This window comes from Toxorhynchites rutilus, chromosome 2 (genome assembly GCF_029784135.1).
Source record: "Toxorhynchites rutilus septentrionalis strain SRP chromosome 2, ASM2978413v1, whole genome shotgun sequence".
In the NCBI taxonomy this organism is placed as follows: Eukaryota; Metazoa; Arthropoda; class Insecta; order Diptera; family Culicidae; genus Toxorhynchites; species Toxorhynchites rutilus.
Window position 1 is genome coordinate 103557362 of NC_073745.1, and position 20630 is coordinate 103577991.

The following is a 20630-nucleotide window of genomic DNA, read 5'->3' on the forward strand; positions in this document are numbered from 1 at the left end:
GAGGTGAGATGACAATTGTCACTTATGTCACGCGATTCCACCAGGCGTATGGCGTGAGACATCTCACTTGAATGAACTCTCACCGTATCCCTGCTTTCAAATATACGTGACGATTGTCACATGAACTGGGAATTCTAGGTGACAATCGTCGATATGTCTTGAGGTGTCGACAGCACACAAAAACAAATGAATAATGGAAGAGGAATAATAAGTGTCTTTTTGGGTCGTATAGAATCGATAGTCATGGTATTGTATGTATCAATAAATTCAACTCACAGTGCGAAAGACAAATTGCAAGTAGTTTGATTTTTTTTGTGAAAGCGGTAGTGAGTCTGTTATCCCTCAATTGGACAAATAAGCACACCGGATTTATTTCCATTTCATGAAAGCTATTTATTTTCTCTAAAATATATCTATCACATGGATCGTGTGTTTCATCTATCTAGCCGCGAGTCAATGTTACCGAACTGCATATCCATTTCAGAAGCCGTGGTATATGTCCGAGCCGAAGCCAGAGCAACAATTTAACACTGAGAGCGCAGAGAGCAGCAGCAATTACGACCAAAACAAACAAAAATGCTAAACTTTACAGGATGCAATCAACCGTTTCAGTAAATCTAAATCAAATACCTGCAAATTCGGCAGAATGTCCTGATACACAACGAAGTTTTTATGCTAACAGGCCAAGTTAAATCAGATCTATAGACACAGGACTGACTGCAACAAAACAAATATCTGACCTCTCTGAGCGAAACAAATGAAATTCTGGGATGCCAGATGTTTTTTCTCATATATATGCGATAAAAATCTGAAATATTTGTAAATATGTGCTAATGTTTGACATATTGGGCAGCTTCGTTTATCATATGGAATCAATAATGTTTTGTCACTATTTTAAACAGCCTGCAGCAGGAATAAAAGGTTGTTACTAAAGTTAAATATCTGCAAATTCGTGAACATATGTGCGAATGTGGCATTTCTGATCAGATTTGGCAACCAGCAGAATGAACATCTTGTCACTTGCTGTTCATCCTCTCACATACATAAAATGAACCTCTCACGGCATCCGATACGACTGTAGGAATAGTGTGAGGAAAGTTGCGTGATGGTGATGTGACAATTGTCATCTCACCTCACACGCCGCGTAGAATCAGGCCGATTGACTTTTTGACTATCGGCCTGATTCTGCGTGGCGTGTGAGGTGGGATGACAATTGTCTCGTATGTCATGCGATTCCACCAGGCGTATGCCGTGAGAAATCTCACTTGAATGAACTCTCACCGTATTCCCGCTCACAAATATACGTGACGATTGTCACGAAGGTGACGATTTCTAGGTGACAATCGTCGATATGTCTTGAGGTGTCGACAGCGCATAAAAACAAATGAAAAATGGAAGAGAAATAATCCCCCTTATTTCACGCGGCGAGTGACGTGAGATAGCAAAGTTTCTCACTTCATTCTGGAAGCTATCTCACTTTTCAACTTCTTCTTGATACCCGAGTCGATAACATATGAAGACACGATTTCAAATTTCCCCTAGTGACGAAGGGCCTGATTCTCCTGTGCGAATGGAATGTGACAGCAATGAACTCCTCAAAGTCACATGACCCAAGTCACCGTATCGCCGTAGGCGATTGCCCTGACGTGAGAGGTTCATTTTGGAGTAAAATACCCAATGAATAACAAATGGTTCAGTGTTCATTGAATTATATATGTCAAAGCTTGTGTTTTTTGCAAAGGCTCTATGTATTCAATGTGTTTTATGAATATATATTTTTTTTATTTCAAAAATTGTCATTCTTTGTTACATATATGTACAGGAAATAATTTCGTTCACCTTTATAAATGTTTTCCTCTTATTATAATCGATGAAAAATAATATCACTAGGATAAGAAGATAAATATATTTTCAAATCTGTTTTTGCATAGTCCCTTTGCATTAATATGAGTGTATGTTATTTCAATTGTTTTGATTTCGTATCCGTATTTTGATTCCGCATTCGTGTTTTGACTTGGGCTGATGTCACATTAGGCGGATTCGCCGCCGCGGATTCCGCGAGTAAAACCGCAGCGGAGGATCTACAGTGTATTCTGAATGAGCCATGTCACACAGAACGGGGCGGTTTTGGGAGCGATTTTAAATGGAGAAAAAAAACCGTCATTAGTGTCCGGTGCTGATTCCGTAATAATCACGCTAAAAGTTTGGTGGAAGGTTGACTATTCGTCATAACATTGCAGTGAACATTAATTTTATAATCGCCTCACATAAAAGCCATCAAGGTAAGATATATTTATTATGGCATTTGAATAAATTTAAACGCTGAATTTTATCCATAGACAATGAGCCGATAAAAATGATAAAGCTGTTAAGCATCTTGTAATTTTACTGTCCGAAACTGCGCTGTTGTGGTCTGGATTCTCACTGGATGAGCCAGGTGCGCACGCATCTCGCATCTATCTTATGGTCAAGCTGGGTCTTGGAATAGATAAGAACGAAGCTATGAGCACAGATGATACTCCAGCCGCAACTACTGGTGAAGATGCTCCTTCAGTAGAGGATGACACCTAGGATGCCTCACACATGGAAGAAGTTGATTAAACATATACGATTTTTAACTATTTAAGCAGCTTCTCGTAATTTTTGAAAGTCTGATTTGTGTTTTTGGAGAAAGGAAACGGTATCTTGAATTGAGTTTCTCGTATCAGTTAGGGTCAACTATTGTAAATTTACATTTTAATTTCGTACCGCGTTATAGCGGCTGCAGAAGATGTATATTCTTGTCATTGGTAATAGCATACCAAATACTTGAACTGACTACATGTTAATAATAAATATAAATTATTTCAAAATGCACAGTTTAAATGGATTGCATTCGAAATTGCATATTTTTGTCCAAAAATTTTCACAATGTAGATGATGATTACATGATTACAGAATCTGGAGTAGTGATTGCCCGTTTGGAACGGCGAATGATTAGAGATCGTTCAAGTCCTTTGGAAATGCTTAATCCTATTTTTGGCTACCATTGCTGGTACTAGTCGATAACAAATAAGGATACGACTTCAAAAGTCACAAAATGGCATGTTTTTCCATTGCAATTGCCCACGAGAATTGAGTGAGACAATTTTTGTGAGCTGTCACTTCTCATTCGCACATCAGAATCAGCCCCAAACTATAGTCACGCCATTCGCCTAAGGGAATGCAGTGACTTGAGCCATCTCACCTCATTCGCCGCGTGAAATAAAGGGGAATAAGTGTCGTTTTGGGTCGTATAGAATCGATAGTAATGGTATTGTATGTATCAATAAATTCAATTTGTCTTCAATTTTCACAGTGCGAGTGACGAATTGAAAGTATTTTGAATTTCTTGTGAAAGTGATAGTGAATCTGTTATCCCTCAATCGGATGAATAAGCACACCGGAATTATTTCCATTACATGAAATCTATTTATTTTCTCTAAAATATATCTATTACATGGATCTTGTGTTTCATCTATCTACCCAGCAAACATTAAATCGTATAATTTTGCACGTGCCAAGTCTTACAAGAAATCCGAATAAATCATAATCGCATATAATATCAATCAAAGTATGTATCGTGTATATTTGAAATCGCATAAAATGTAAAAACTCGATTTTATATACCATTATCAAATTAAGTCGCAATTCGGTATAATAAACATCAGTTTTATGATGTACATTGTCGTAAAATATATTTAATCCGCATCATATGCGTATATTACGCTGATGCAGTTTGTGTGTCGTATAAGCGTATAATTGAAATCGATTCAGTACTGTAGTAAATCGTGTTGCATGCTGAAGAAAATCATGAAACAGTAAATCATATGAGATCTTAATAAAGAACATATCACATCATATTGAAATGTCAATGATGCACTCGAAAGTTTTAACCGCTGTTGAATTAAATTTCAGATAGCCGCGCGAGATAGCTGGTGGATGATAATCCAGACGACCGGAGTTCGAACCCACAACGGAGCAGTTTTCACCAAACATCAATCTGTGGCATTTTAAACATTCATCTTCCACTCCCAACACAAGTCAATCAAACAATTATTATTTCTACGAACATAAATACTCATATATAAAAATGGCGATTCGTGAGGTTGTAATAAACATTTCACGAAAATATTTTGCGCCATTTGTTTTTTTCTATGTCTGTAATAAATCGTATATAAGTATGGCAAAAGTCGTATTTGGTGCATTGACAATTCATGAATATATTCAGATCGCAATTCAATTCCAACATAATCGCTATTATAGCCGGTCAAAGTTGCATACTCATCCAAACAAATTCGGTAAGCATTTGCATGTATATGCCCAGCAAACATTAAATCGCATAACAAGCGTATATATAACATCATATGCCCTAAAATTTGGTTGGCATATAATGCGCCTAACTGGCATATGCATGCAAAAGTGGAGGCCATATACATACTGATTATACCGAATTGCGACTTAATTTGATAATGGTATATAAAATCGAGTTTTTACATTTTATGCGATTTCAAATATACACGATACATACTTTGATTGATATTATATGCGTTTATGATTTATTCAGATTTCTTGTAAGACTTGGCACGTGCAAAATTATACGATTTAATGTTTGCTGGGTGGTCTCCACTTTTGCATGCATATGCCAGTTAGGCGCATTATATGCCAACCAAATTTTAGGGCATATGATGTTATATATACGCTTGTTATGCGATTTAATCACGGCAGTGGAACTTCATACAAATCACTCGTCGAAAAGTGTCTCCTTTTTCACCGCTTGTTTACATCGACGAATATATTTTTGACGTAGGACTACATCTTTCATTTCTATACTGGGGTGTAAAATCAAAGTTTCGAAAACGAAAGCGTTACGCCGAAGACCGTGATTTTGAGTGTTAATAGCTCCTAAACAACTGAACGAAATGGTATGATAAACACTTCATTCGAAAGATAAAATGTCTACGCGTTCTATACTTGTTACTTTCTGATCCAAAAACTTGTTTCAATAGTCTTAAATTTGCTTTCAAAATAGGCTATTGAAATCACTCAGTTCTAATTGAACAGCGATTGGAGCATGTTGTCGCTGTTGTGGTGAAGCTCTTCATTTATCATGAAAGCGCGGATGAACGGTGTCACCAAGAGCCTGTTTGTGCACCTTAGGCCAGAAGGGAATCCATCAGGAGGAGAGTGATGCTACAAATGGTTCCCCGGGAAGATCTCGAAGCAACCGCTACACACACACACATACACGCACGGAATTCTTTCCGTTTGGATCGAGAAAGATCCGGAAAATAATCTGCCAGTTCCTCTAGGAATTTAGAAATACATTCATGTGAAAGAGTTTATTTGAATGTTTTCTATCCATGTAACACTTTGACCAAATACATTAGGTTTTGTGATTTTTCAATCAATCGCAATCAACAGGATAGCTTCTGAAGATTATTCTTCCCCATCAGTAGGATATTTCCGTATCCAATATTGGATGCATAAAACCTTGTGCCTCCAACGTAACGCTCTCGTTTTCGAAGTTCTCCAAATATTCATTCATTCAGAATGAATTCAGATTCAACTTCATACAAATGATCTCTAAATCAACGATAGTCCTACGTCACCCTTGCGGTTATACCATAGATATAACCCATTTCCTGTTTTTTCCACTATGTTTCGTAGGAGAGTGTATACATACTGACAGATTTCTACTACGAGGTGTTTAATGAAGGATGAAAGGTGGGAATGTTTATGTTTAAAAATGATTTATCGTACGATTTAATTGAATGCATAAAAGTTGTCAACAAAACTGGAGTTAAGCACATAAGAGATTCCCAGAGTAGCGGATTGATTTGCGTCTAGCCAGCCCATACATGCAAACGTGGAGGCGGTATACATACATACTAGAAAATAATAAATCGTATAATTATCGTTTATATTACATCAGATACCCCATATACATGTATATGGCCTCCAATTTCATATGCATATGCCAGTTATACACATCATACAAGTAATGTGTCTTAGATGTATGTATATCGCCACCAATTTTAGATTTTTGACGTAGGACTACGTCTTAAATTAAGGGTGCCAAATCAGAAAACAGGTCACGTTTTAATGAAATAAAGTTAACGTTAATAACTATTTTCGCTACGAACGGATTTAAACGTTTTGTATACCAATCGAATTGGAAATTTTCTAAGATTTTTTTTTGTTTGATATGCTATACATTACAATCCCATAGTCTGTATATGTTTCAAATTAATGAAAATTGGAAGCATTCCCATTTTTCCATACATTTGTTCTGTCCATTTGTGTGCTTTCCCGAACAGAGCTGTCAATAACGGGTAACTTATGCAGCCGAACAGAAACAACGAAGGGGGATAGCGAAAAGAGAAAATTTGCGAAGCAAACTCCACCCTTGCATAGTAAGTAAGCTGTCGCTAGCGTATAAGTATTGCATCTCCTCTAAGGAAAATTATCAGAATATTTCTGTGACCGAAACAACAAAGGTCGCTTATTCTGCTCGTTTTGTGTTTAATGTATCCCCTCGAGCTGTGAACGCTAGTGAATATTTCACTTGAAGTGCATTTGGAATTGCAATGAACATAACCATCCGAGGCATCGCAAAGCAGGCGAAAAAAGAGAAGAGTACAAATGATTATAGGTCGCTTCTAAACATCAGTGTTTGGTTTTTTGTGTGTAGTTTGTTTTCATTGCGCAAAACATAGACTGTATGCATCTGTTAGACGCGTGTTTGATACTTGTTGAATGGCCGTGCACTTCTTCTTCTTCTATTGAATTATAGACACTTGAAACTCAGAGAGTTCATTCGTCTTCGATGGCGATGCACGTAAGATGCCTCTCGTAAATTTTCAGTGCAATGCGTGCATTGATATAATGAAACGTATTGCGACATATGACCATAGCGTATTGTTCTCGCAAAGGCAAAAAATGATCGCTGCTTCTCAAAATGAGTCTACAAAACTACGCAAGCCATTAAACTTTTTTAGGGTTACTAAAGAGTTATTTATGAAATTTCGACGTATTCGACGTATAAATAATATTCGAAATGATAAACCATCAAATTTCAAAAGAAAAAAGATTGCGTAGTTCTACGTTCTAAGCGGTCGTGTCTCGGATACAACCCCTCGAATTCTTTGTACGACTTGATGTTTGCTGGGCAGGCCCGAAGGCAGTTGTAAATTGTTAAAATATGAATGGAACTTTTTACTTCATGTTATTTGATTACTTGAAACATGTAGTACTGAACTTTATTTAACCATTTCTATATAAATTTTGCGATATTTCCACTAAAACACAATAAACAATCAGGAATGAAGTATCCGAGTGCAACTCTTTCGTATCACATGTAAGAACTTTAATTGCCCTAGAATCATATTTCAGATAGCCGTACGAGATAGCTGCGGCTTGATAATCCAAACAACCGGAGTTCAAATCCCATTGGAGCAATTCTATAACCATCGCCACCACTCATATCAAACATTTATATCCCTAAAAGTCAATTGATTAATTCCTATTTGTACAAACATAGATGTTTATAAAAGTTCTATATACATACAAAATGGTGATTCCCCGGGCCGAACATTTTACTTTGATATTTTCCGCCATTTTTTTTTTATGGCAGTGATGAATCGTATATTCGTATGACAACAGACTTATTATGTTATTAGGTATTGCATAATAACCTTGCATGTTCAGTAAGTTACCTCTAATTCAACATTTTGTTAATTGGACAGACCTGTAATGGGACACAAATAATTGGACATTTTCATCTCTAATTGGAAATTTTGTAAACATCGAGTTTGGTACCCAAAGTATGGCCCCAGATTGAAAGTCGCCACCAGACGTCGACATTGTACCACTATCATCGTGAGTGTCCAATTACAGACCAATCACCTCTAATGCGACACTGAGTAGTGCCTCGGTATGTCGAGGATTAGAGGTAACTTACTGTATGTGCTATTTGGGCGCATCATATTATCAAAATATCAGATATTCGATGCTCTATATACGATAGTTATACGATTTAATGTTTGATGGGTTGGCATACTTGGCAGCTTGGTTTGTCAAGTTCATAATCTCATGTTTACAGTTTTGATTTCAGTGCAATTGAATGACGAAGTTGAACTAATTTATTTTTGTCACTATGTTTATCAGAGCTCAAAGGACCGGCAAACAGATAATCTTTCGTACTTAAAAGTTAAAAATAAAAAAAACAACTTTAACTTTCACTTTTCATAAAACCGGAAATATTCTGACTTAAAAATATTTTTTAACGTAATATTCCAAACATACATGTATTTACAAAAATCTATAATAATCATCATAATTATCAAGAACGTTGTCCGCCATTCGTTTTTTTGGTTGTCTGTAGTAAATCGTATATACGCATGACAATAGTCGTACTAGATGCATGTATAGGTCGTATATTCATCCATCCAATCATCGTGAATACTGTTGCAAGTATAAAATAAATGTGTGTTTGTTTTTTATGATGCGAACATGAATAACAACATGATACAGTAATTTAAATTTAATACGACATGCCGAGGCACCACTCAGTGTCGCTTTCGAGGCGATTTTGGCCTGTAATTGAACATTGGCGATGTGAGTGGTATAGCGTCGACGTCTGGTGGCAACTTTAATGTGGCGCCATAATTTGGGCCCCGAACTAGATGTTTACAAAAATGTCCAATTAAACGTGTCACATTACAGGTCTGTCCAATAATCTAAACGTTGCATTAAATGTAGCTTACTGTATATAAACAATATTTATTCCCAGCTGTTTTGAGGCATCTCGCACAAATTGACAATATTATTCAGTTGTCAGTGCAAGTCGGTTTAATTTTTAGAGTGTAAAAAAAGTTCACTGTTTACATAAAAGCAATCTCGAATCGGTCCCACTTTTTTGCTTGAAGTTACTATCCTCTGCTGAGAGCGCAGAGAGCAGCAGCAACTACGACCAAAACAAACGAAAATGTAAAACTTTACAAGATACAATCAACTGACTACTGACTGTAGCGAAGCAAATATCTGACCTCTCTGAGCGAAACAAATAAAATTCTGGGATGCCAGATGTTTTTTCTCAAACATATGCGATAAAAATCTGAAATATTTATAAATATGTGCCAATGTCTGACATACTGGCCGGCTTCGTTTATCATATGGAATCAATAATGTTTTGTCACTATTTTAAACAGCCTGCAGCAGGAATAAAAGGTTGTGACAAAAGTTCAATGTCTGCAAATTCGTGAACACATGTGCGAATGTGGCATCTCTGATCAGATTTGGCAACCAGCAAAATGAACGGCTTGTCACTTGCTGTTCATCCTCTCACATACATAATATGAACCTCTCACGGCATCCGATACGACTGTAGGAATGGTAGGAATAGAGTGAGGAGAGTTGCGTGACTGTGATGTGACAATTGTCATCTCACATCACACGCCGCGTAGAATCAGGCCGAATATGCTCGAATCACCGATTCTTGCATAATGGGGTTTATTCTGACAGTCGTTTTACAACGATATAATACGTCCATCCATGTTTTTGTATTCTGAGAGTCGGTGTAAACGTAATATGTTTCACGCGATGAACTCCGTTCATTCGTCGTTGTATTCTCGGAGTCGCTTTTTAGCTATAATTGGTCCAAACGCGTGAGGGTTTGAGTCGGTATTACTATTTCTCGTGACGCTGTTCTGTTTGCGTGCAATGAGCTCGTATAATAGCAAAAATATAAGTAAGATGACAGAAAACATGTTAGTTGTTATACTCATGTATTTATATTTTTACTGATTCAGGTTTTATTCGAAGCAAAAACGAACAAAAAATAGTTCAAACTAATGGTTCAATATGCTGAAGAGCTATCGATTTTGATATAGGTGATAATCCTTACATTAGTTCCATCTACGCATCTAAGCCTGGGAAGCCCGTATTGCGTTTTCTCTACGCAATTAACAACTTACAGTTTGAGCAATTAACACGTCAATCCCCGGCCGAAAGAAGGAACCGAGAGTGCATTTTCTGTCTAGCCACGGGTAGTTCCTGTAGACCAACAGACCTTTTCTAAAAATTATTTCCTTGCTGTGTTTCTGCCGTTCCTCAACTTTCTCCTCACGAAAAGTCCACTGTCAGGCCACAACGACCAGCGCGAATCAGAGGAAAATTTCAATCCCTATCCTAAAATTATTTGATGCTTATTTTCGAAGCAAATTCCACAGATTCTAGGCAGCACTTAAAATACCTAAGACAGTTATAAATGTGGATAATGTAAAAGTTTTCAGGCTTATGATCTAGGTTCCGGACTATTTTTATAAATAGTCCTGAAAATATTGTCTGTGACTCCTAAACATAAACAGGTATATAATAGGTAACATTCAATTATATTTGATGCCAGTGCACTGGATCCTTCCATTTCGTATTAGGAATAGAATAAGAACCCGAAAACCTAACAAACTTCAGTTATACCATCGAAAATTCTCCAGCCAAAAAAAGCGATTCCTGTTTCCAGGAGCTTGTCAGAATTGAAAAGCTGCATCCAAATCCTTCGCAGCTTGTTCCTCTTTGCATGTGAGTGCAAAGTCTGCGATTTGTCCGTTCGTTTGTTGTCATTCCTAGAAAAATCATCTAATACATCTAACACCGTGAGGTAATGATTGAATTCCAGAGACCTACTAATAAATGAAATCAATTTAACATTTTTTCAAATTAGCATTTTTTTTAGCATCCATCGAAATACAAACCTTCGTTCATGTTAATTGTGCACGTATACATTTGCTCCGCTGTATAGCGTCTAGCAGCATTCAACAAAATTCCATTAAGTATTTGTAATAATTACCGCTTTAAAAATACACAAGTAGATGACTACAATCAATCTGTATATGGAAAACATAAACAAACGATTAGCATAAAAACAAAGGGCCTATGTGGACATATTCATTATTTGAAATGTTCGGGTTTCAAAAATGTATGAACAGGATAGGTTTAATCATGTAATCTGATTATAAAATGATATCGAAGTTGCGGCATTTTTTCCGTATTATATGTCGCAGTCAAAAACATTTCTAAATAATCAAATTTTGGAAATTTGAAACTTGCCTTTTCTAATTCACAGTGAAATACTAATTCATGCATCGGCCCTTTTGGAAAACGCGTATGAGTTGACGTTTCTAATAATGAACCGGTTTTCATTTGTGGTTTATCTGTTCGTATGGTCGAATGAACTCGTCTCATCACCGTCGAACGACCGTCAGAATAGCGCGAGTGTTTTCATATGACACCGACGCGATTAATCTCGCTTACACCGATGCGACTCTCGGAATAATCCCCAATGAGTATGGCTTGCCACTCCCAAGCGCAATTCAGTTTGTTCTTTGTGCAATTTCGCTGGTTTAGGTCAATCACGGAGAGCTGATACGACCGGCCTGGCCTGGCTCCGGCGTATACCATGGCTTCTGAAATGGATATGCAGTTCGGTGACGATGTCTCGCGGCTATATAGATGAGATCCATGTGATATATATATTTTAGAGAAAATAAATAGATTTCATGAAATGGAAATAATTCCGGTGTGCTTATTCGTCCGATTGAGGGATAACAGATTCACTACCGCTTTCATAAAAAAATTCAAACTACTTTCAATTTGTCACTCGCACTGTAAAAATTGAAGATAAATTGAAAAAGACACTTATTATTCCTCTTCCATTTTTGATTTGTTTTTATGCGCTGTCGACACCTCAAAACATGTCGACGATTGTCACCTAGAAATCCCAGTTCATGTGACAATCGTCACGTATATTTGAGAGCGGGAATACGGTGAGAGTTCATTCAAGTGAGATTTCTCACGGCACACGCCTGGTGGAATCGCGTGACATAAGTGACAATTGTCATCTCACCTCACACGCCACGCAGAATCAGGCCGGACGTGTACAGTCTACCCATGCTCAAGCTCAACATAGCGTTCAGGATTTGGATAGCAAATCATAAAATGGACGCAAAATCATTTGGGCATTCTTCCAGAAAATAAGGAAAAAATATGAGAATTTGCTAATCTATATTATCTATATTATCATCACTATCCGTACTGTCACTTGCACTTTCTTCGCATTCGAAGTCTTTACCACGTGCTTTTTTACGTTTCGTTTTACGCGACGATGTGCCTTCCTTACTGGCGTCCACTGCCTTCATCAGCGAACGCCAAAAATCCATGGGTTTAGCAAATTCTACTAAACTGCGAAAATGAGTGGCGATGGTCATCGCGAGCTCGTATAACTTTTGGTTAGCCAACTCGACCAGAGCCGGTTCCACTTTGGCGATATACTTTCGCACGTGACCATCGAACCCATGACAAACCGCAATCATCTTCTCCACAATTGTGATCTAAACGAAGGAAATAGTTTATTGCAATGATATGTTTTCAGCATTCGATTCACCTACCGTTTCCTGTTCACTCTGCTGTAGTGCCATCTTCACACGTGACTTTTTCGCCGGCGATGGCCCTTCTTCCAGCGGTGCAGTTCCCATGTCGTCGTCATCGTTCGCACCGGACGTCGTGGCTTTGTTCAGTCTCGCCTTATCGCGATCCTTTACCGACACCATCTTGGTAAAAATGTACAAAAGATCAATCAGCGTTCCGGCCCCTGCGGGACATTCCACATACTTCTTCTGACTCAACTGTGAGAAAATTTTGTTAACATTTTTCAGAAGCTTCAACAAACTAAGATCATCGATGTTATCTACAAAAAAATCGTAGATGAGATTCCGCTTCGCGATGCTACCCAGGTCATTGCCCGCCAGATCGCATGGTTCGTTGTCGACTTCGGATGCTGGAAACATATCGCTCTCAGCGTATTGGAGGAAGTTGTTGAACACATAGACACATTCAAGCAACGACACTTTCAGCAGTTTCTCATTTTTCGTGTGAACGTACAGCTGAATCACATAGAGCGCTTGAGCCGCGATCTGGCTGTCTTCATCGATAATCAACTTGAGGATGTTGAGCAGAACGCGACCACGCATTTTGACATAATCCTGTAGAATGAGTTCATTCAAGTTGTTCAAGGCGACGCTGCGAACGGTTATATAACTGGAGCTCAATTGCAAAATTACAGTTTTGATGGAAGAATCTACCAGGGATGTGTGCCTAAAAGAATCTCAGATGCTTACGGGGTTCGATAATGAAATTTTGAGCTTCGCACCTTTTGCACAAGTCCGAAAACGAAGTGATCAGTGTACAAATGATGCTTTCGTGAATGTTTCGAAACTTAAGAATTCTATTAAAGTCCGCAATGATAGTCGAAGCCAGCGACCCATCACGCAGGCCGAACCTGGACAGCACCACGACAGTTACGCAAATTTTCCGGTTTTGATTGGTCTGTAGAGTGACTAGACATTGATAATTTAATATTCTTTCCGTCAGTTATGCACCAAATGAAACACACTCAACTTACTCAGTTTATCATCCGAAGCGATCCTCGTCAAATAGTGCAGAAGAATGGTCATGAGCTTTTCATTGGGTCTATCGTTTAGATCGGTACAGGTTTCAGCATAAAGCAACAAGCTAATCAGGTAACGTTCGTTCGACATGTGCACGCTACTGTAGTGGGAGTGATAATGCAGCAGGTACTCCGCAGTGGTGTCGCGTATACCACGAACCCAGTCATCTCCCACGATTCCATCAGACTTCTCCTTGATGGCGCAGCACAGACTGTACACATCGCTTACAAGAGATATTGTGGTACTTCCAGTTCTCAGCAGGTCACTTAGTATTCTGAACAGATGGTTGAGCCCCGCCCGGGTAAAGTCCTCGAGCCAAGCTTTGATCACGCATAGGATGTATTGCAGGCAAACTGGAGAGTTGTACTAAGGAGTAACAGGGTTAATCCAATAATTTTATTATTTTTCGTTTAATGTAAGAGTGCAATATCTGACACGAAAATTCTCGTTCACCAAGCTTGTTTGCCTTTTATTTTATCCAAATTCGGTGCACGAGGGCTATAATTCGTTTCATGATAGGCTGCGAGAAAAGATAAGAGATGAACCAGCCTACGGCTGAACGTCTCTATAATAAAGAGTAAAAAAAAAGAAGCCGATTTCCTTAGTTTGGCAGTTGCACCATGACGAAGTGGCAGCGTATTCATGATTTGTCCCACGCGCAAATGTCGCAAGACATTTCAATCGCCGTGGGAGTGTCCGGGTGGATCGTGAAAAGGGTCTTAGACCGAGAAAAGAAAGGACAACTACGCGAAGGTGGCTACAGGTTGTCCGAGGTCAGCTCGGATTCACGGCTCATGTCCAATCACTGTTCGTTAAATGCGCTACTCTTTCGTATTAATCTTGCCGACATTTTAGAGGCGAATGAACTGCAAAGTTTAAAGCCTCTTAAAAACAAAGAAAGAAAGAAGAATCTTGCCGACAGAAATATCTGTGTTTGTGGCCAAGGTTACCACGACATCGAACACGTTGTTTTGTCGTGCGAGGAGTATGTTGTTGCCAGATCGAATTTAGAAAACTTTCTTCGAGCCGGAGGAAAGCAGCCCAATGTGCCGGTGAGAGATGTGTTGGCTCGGCTAGATCTTGATTACATGTCCCAAATATATGTTTTCCTTAAAACTATTGATCTTCAAATCTGATTGTTCTTACATCCTTTTCCCCTCCTCTACGTCCTTTGCGAGCTATCGGTTCCCTTCCATTAGAATAAGTTGAATTGTAATACATTTTAGATGTAAGGATAGTTTTTAAGAATGGAGTGTAAAGTGTGAGTGTGAATGAGAATGTGAGTATGAGTGTGAACATTGCTACAATCTCCTAAAATCCCATCCTTTGCCTAATGAAAATGTGTCACCCTTCTAAACTCGAGTCGACCGCGAGTAATCGGTTTCCTATTTCATTAACCATAGAATTAAGGAAACATGTTAATATATTCTAGTTAAAATATAGTTCAGAGTCTGGCTCGATTAAACTTATGTTACTTACCTGTAAAAATAAACGATTTAATAAAAAAAAGCATTTTTCCAAGAATGGTATATATATATGTAGTGGTATATATATATATATATATATATATATATATATACAATCCCACCAAACACACAGCAGAACCTTCCTAGCCGTTAATGAGGGCTTGGCCACCGTCTGAGCCGCTTCAGCGGGCTTCGACCACGACCGTTTGCGCTGCACGTTGTCGTAAGTGTCCCACTTTTCGTGAATGTTTGAAGGTATTGATAACAAAAAACAAATTTTGGGCGGGACGAAGTTTGCCGGGGCAGCTAGTAATAATATAAATAAATTTTCGGCGAGACAAAGTTTATATATATATATATATATATATATATATATATATATATATATATATATATATATATATATATATAATGACCTTGTGTTTGATATGTCGACCGTCTAAATCGGTTCAGTAGTTCACAAGTTAGAAAATTTTGGGAAAATGTCATTTTTGGATAAAAGGGGAAAAAGACGATATTTCGGATCAGCCTAAAATGAAAATGGACACCCTAACAAAAAAAATAAAAAATACGGATCTAATGTTTGCGATAAAGAACAAAACTACCACCGTATTTTTTATTTTTTTTGTTAGGGTGTCCATTTTCATTTTAGGCTGATCCGAAATATCGTCTTTTTCCCCTTTTATCCAAAAATGACATTTTCCCAAAATTTTCTAACTTGTGAACTACTGAACCGATTTAGACGGTCGACATATCAAACACAAGGTCATTATATATATATATATATATATATATATATATATATATATATATATATATATATATATATATATATATATATATAAACTTTGTCTCGCCGAAAATTTATTTATATTATTACTAGCTGCCCCGGCAAACTTCGTCCCGCCCAAAATTTGTTTTTTGTTATCAATACCTTCAAACATTCACGAAAAGTGGGACACTTACGACAACGTGCAGCGCAAACGGTCGTGGTCGAAGCCCGCTGAAGCGGCTCAGACGGTGGCCAAGCCCTCATTAACGGCTAGGAAGGTTCTGCTGTGTGTTTGGTGGGATTGTCAAGGAATAATCTATTATGAGCTGCTTCCCTATGGCCAAACGCTCAATTCGGACCTGTACTGCCAACAACTGGACCGCTTGAAGGTAGCACTCATGAAGAAGAGGCCATCTTTGATAAACAGAGGCCGTATTGTCTTCCATCAGGACAACGCCAGGCCACACACACTTCTTTGGTGACGCGCCAGAAGCTCCGGGAGCTCGGATGGGAGGTTCTTTTGCATCCGCCGTATAGTCCGGACCTTGCACCAAGTGACTACCACCTGTTTTTGTCCATGGCGAACGAGCTAGGTAGTCAGTAGTTAGCCACAAAAGAGGCCTGTGAAAATTCGCTATCCGAGTTTTTTGCCAATAAGGAAGCGAGCTTCTATAACAGGGTATTATGAAGTTGGCATCTCGTTGGGAACAAGTCATCGAACAAAACGGCGCATATTTGACTTAAAACAGATGATTGTAACTAATTTTATGAACAAATGAAAATTCAAAAAAAATACCGCAGGACTTTTTTGACAGCCCAATATTAAACGCACGTTCATGGGTAGTGCTCCCGTGGCCGAGTGGTTAGCGTCACACATTATCATGTCGGGGGTTCGGGTTCGATTCCTGTTCTGGCCGGGAAACTTTTCGTCAAAGAAATTTCTTCCGACTTGCACTGTAGTCACGCGTATTCTAGAGCTTGCCACTCAGAATACATTCAAGGCGTGTTACTTGGCATAGAAATCTCAACTATGTACTTATAAAAAAATGACGCAAGTTATACTACGGCAAAAGTTCCACTGGGAACGTTAAAGTCATTCAAGAAGACGTTCATGGGTCCAATCGCAGAACTGTTCATTGATTGATCAACTAATCTACCCTTCAAAATTATTTTTTACTATAAAACTTCAGTACTTCTACCAAAACTCGATATGATAATATCAGATTATTTTCAGACACAATTCTCGTGCATGATTTTTCATCCACTTGCAAATAACATGTTTCTCAGTTACATAGAATAAATGTTTGATACAGAAAATATGATAGAATGAAGACAGCCCCAAATCGGACAATTCCATTCTCGAGTTCTGCTCTTATCAACACATTCAGCGATCCATTTTAATTTATATAGATAGAAGACGATATAGGAGTGCGTTTTATCGGTTTTATCACATTCAAATCCATTTCCACTTTCGAACGAAGGTCAATTTCGTTACCGCAAACATCAAATGGACTAACAACGCTTGTCAGTATGTAATTGTAGAACACATGCGAATTGATTTTTTTTAATTTTCAGATTTTCCTTCCGAGTTTTCCGAAGATTTAGAGAGGAGGGGAGGAGTGTCTAACCACCCTAAGAACATTTATTGCACCCTAAAACCTCCACTGCCAAATTTGGTTACGTTTGCTTGATTAATTTAAGTAATGCAGAAATTTGTGTTTCATTTGTATGGCAGCTTACCCCCCCCCCCTCCTAAGAGAGGGAGGAGGGGTCTCGAAGTATCATAAGAACCTTCCCCGACCACAAAAACCCCTACATACCAATTTTCATGTAGATCGGTTCAGTAGTTTCCCAGTCCATTAGAATCAGACAGACAGACAGACAGAAATCCATTTTCATAGATATAGAAGAAGAAGATATGTATATTTACTCACCACATCCGCTTGCAAAATTTCATTCATTGTTTTGATCACCACATCCGGATTTTTCGATTTCATCTTGCCTGCAATAATGGATAATATGATCCAAGCTTCACTGCAGTTGACTGTGAAAATGTGTGATTCTATTATCATAAGATTTTTCTGCCTGAAAAAAAACACAAGATCGCTTCAGAACGAAGAAATTACAAAAAATATATCATTAGTACGTAAGTATCGATTTCTGTATCCACGAGTCAACCGCTGCCTTCAAAACGTTGATTTTTCCCAGCACCAATATCGAACGGACTATCATCCAGGGCGTAAATATTCTACCCGTGGAAGAGTCCTCGAAGCGACAAATGTTATCGAATACGTTACACTTCATGCTTTCCAGTGCCGATTCCTTGAGCTTCTGATCGCTGTCGTCTAGAAAAAGTAGCAAACACTTTGACCAAATCTTAATCAGCGGCAGATAGCTTGGGTAACGCTGGAGCAGGTGGTTCAAAACGTTCAAAGTGGTGCGTCTCATCAGCATCACGGGATCCTTCGCTAGTTTCAGAACAATATATTCAAACACCGGCTCATCGATTCGATTTCGGTTCAACTCTATGATGCATTCCAGGCATGAAAGAGCTATGCGGCGAATGGAAGACGTTGGCGAGAGGGTTGCTTCGTAGATTACATCGATTAATGCGTGCAATTTAACTTCTATCGTTTCGATCCCTTTTATCTCGGAGGTAATCTTGGTGGGACGCGACGGCTGGTCAGATGGTTTGCCGGTATCTACTACAGCATTACTTGAGCGAGTACAACTTAAATTAAAATTCAGTGCATTCCTAGAAATTCCCAGTTCTATTTCGGCTGTTTGATACAGTTCTTCCATGTCACACATTTGCAGATAACTCTTCTCATCTTGATCTGCAGTGGCACAGTGAAACGCGTCCCTAATAATTAGTTTCATGATTTTGTTGCCGTTCTGGAGAATTTTCAGCAGACAATGAAATGCTCGTAGCTTTACCGTAGAATTTTTCTCGATGAGTTTGTTGTACAGTACCTCAATCAACTGTATTTCCCGTGGTATCTCCGAAATTTCCGTCTTAAACAGTTCCCAATCGACTGTGCAATCGATGACAGCTAGTTTTCCCAGGAATTCAACAATGTTCGCACGTGTAGAGGACTCAACATGTCCTTCGATTTGTTTGAGGTATCCGACGATCGATACGTTACACTTGCTGTACATGGCCGTTTCATATTTAACCGCAACGTCACTGAGATATGCATAATCTTCTTGGCGGGTGAACACCTTCGGCGGGTTGGTGAGTACTGATTTGATGAAAATGGTTAACACCGAGGGCGTATCTTTCGGATATTGGCTCAGCATTTTCAAAAAAAAGTTGTATATCTGAAAGCATGCCGGATAATTTTTGTATTCCAGCTTGTAGAAAATTGCTGTTTTATTCAGTATCATTTGAATCGTCTTGGAGCACTCGTTGTGGTCATCATGTTCCGGCAGGCAAATTGCTTCGAACATTTCGAATACTTTCTCGGCAACATTTTCGGCCACGTGGCGATTTTTCGAATGTTTTATGCTATAATTCAGGACCGATTTTAGGGCCACGATCAGGCCGAGCTTAATGGTTTCACAGCTCTTGAGTGTCATGCATTTTAGGAGCAGCAAGAGATCATCAATAATTTGGACGTATTCCAGCAGCAAGCGATCGATGAAACCTGATCTCTCTTGTCGCAAGTTTTCTTCAAAGATGGGATCCAAAAGAAGTTCTGCTAATATGAAAATATCCAAGCATTTCAGAAGCACCTGTTCATCAAACACCGTTGTTTGTTTCTGTCCAGGAGTGCCCAAGAGCACAATATAAGTTTTTACAGCCGCCGTCGCTAATCGTCTGCCCGTATTATCCGTCGGATCGTACTCAGCCAAACACACCAAACCATAAATGAATGCTAGGAACTGTTCAACGTTGATCTTCTTGGAAAGATACTGCCAGTTATCATACTGATCGAATACTCCCGTTTGTTGGCGCGTTTTCCTCGCCTCCATGCAGATGTCATTCAGCAGCTCCAGAAGATTACGATCCTCGCTGGCTTTTCGTATCATGTGGCAATCCCGAAGGTCTAGGGCACCACACGGATTGCGCTGACCATTTTCAGTTTCACTGCAGTCGCTATCACTACTGTTACCAGTCTGTCCCGTTACTGTGGTTTGTTCCTCCCCAGCACATATTGAATCGATTCGTTCGATTGTTAACCAAGGATCGAAATATTGTGGCAACTGATTCAACAGCATGTGAACGTGTTGTGGGGCCATTCTAAACCGCTACTAATTAACAGGAATTCATGTTAATACGTTTGTGCACTTTTGTTTACAAACAATGCACATAATTGGATTGTATATAATACAGGAAAACTTGTTTTTGTGCGATTTTTTTATGCGGTATGTGTAAGGCCTTCTCAGCTGTGCACATTGAGGCAACTCAAACGCGATGAAATCGTTAAGTTTTCATCCGTCATTATAAATTGGATAATCGCTGGCCGAGATGCCATTTCTTCAACTGCATGAGATAATCGTATGAAGATCGAATTCGGATTTTTTACTGAAATTTTTCATAACACGAGCGAAAAAAACAAAATAAATTATTTTTGTTTTTAAATTTTTGGATTAAATTAAATATATATGAGACGTTTTCATAACTCTAAAATGGAATCAAAGTGAACAGCTTTCAAATGCAATTTGCACTATAGCAGAAACATCTGCTCATCTGGCATTCCTGAATCATTTTTTTCCGAAAGTCAGGTGTATGGCACGATTGTCGCTATCTCACTCTTCCTACCGTCATCGCATATCTCACTATTCTCTGCTGTTAAAGTTCGTCATTGACATCACGATATGTCAGATGGTGGTAAATTGGTAATTCGCGATGGTGGCGACTTCAAA

The 20630-nt window shown here is 38.7% G+C and overlaps 1 protein-coding gene across 1 annotated transcript; it reads right to left on the bottom strand.

The window, feature by feature from the left end:
- Positions 1 to 12074: 12074 nt before the first annotated feature.
- On the bottom strand, positions 12075 to 20150 carry LOC129766012 (uncharacterized). Its single transcript, XM_055766473.1, has 6 exons — positions 17908 to 20150; positions 17696 to 17846; positions 13478 to 13889; positions 13226 to 13412; positions 12465 to 13170; positions 12075 to 12407 (listed from the first exon to the last, which is right to left on the bottom strand). The coding sequence occupies exons 1-6, from the start codon at positions 20001 to 20003 to the stop codon at positions 12075 to 12077; spliced, it is 3885 nt and encodes a 1294-aa protein (XP_055622448.1). The 5' UTR covers positions 20004 to 20150.
- Positions 20151 to 20630: the final 480 nt, after the last annotated feature.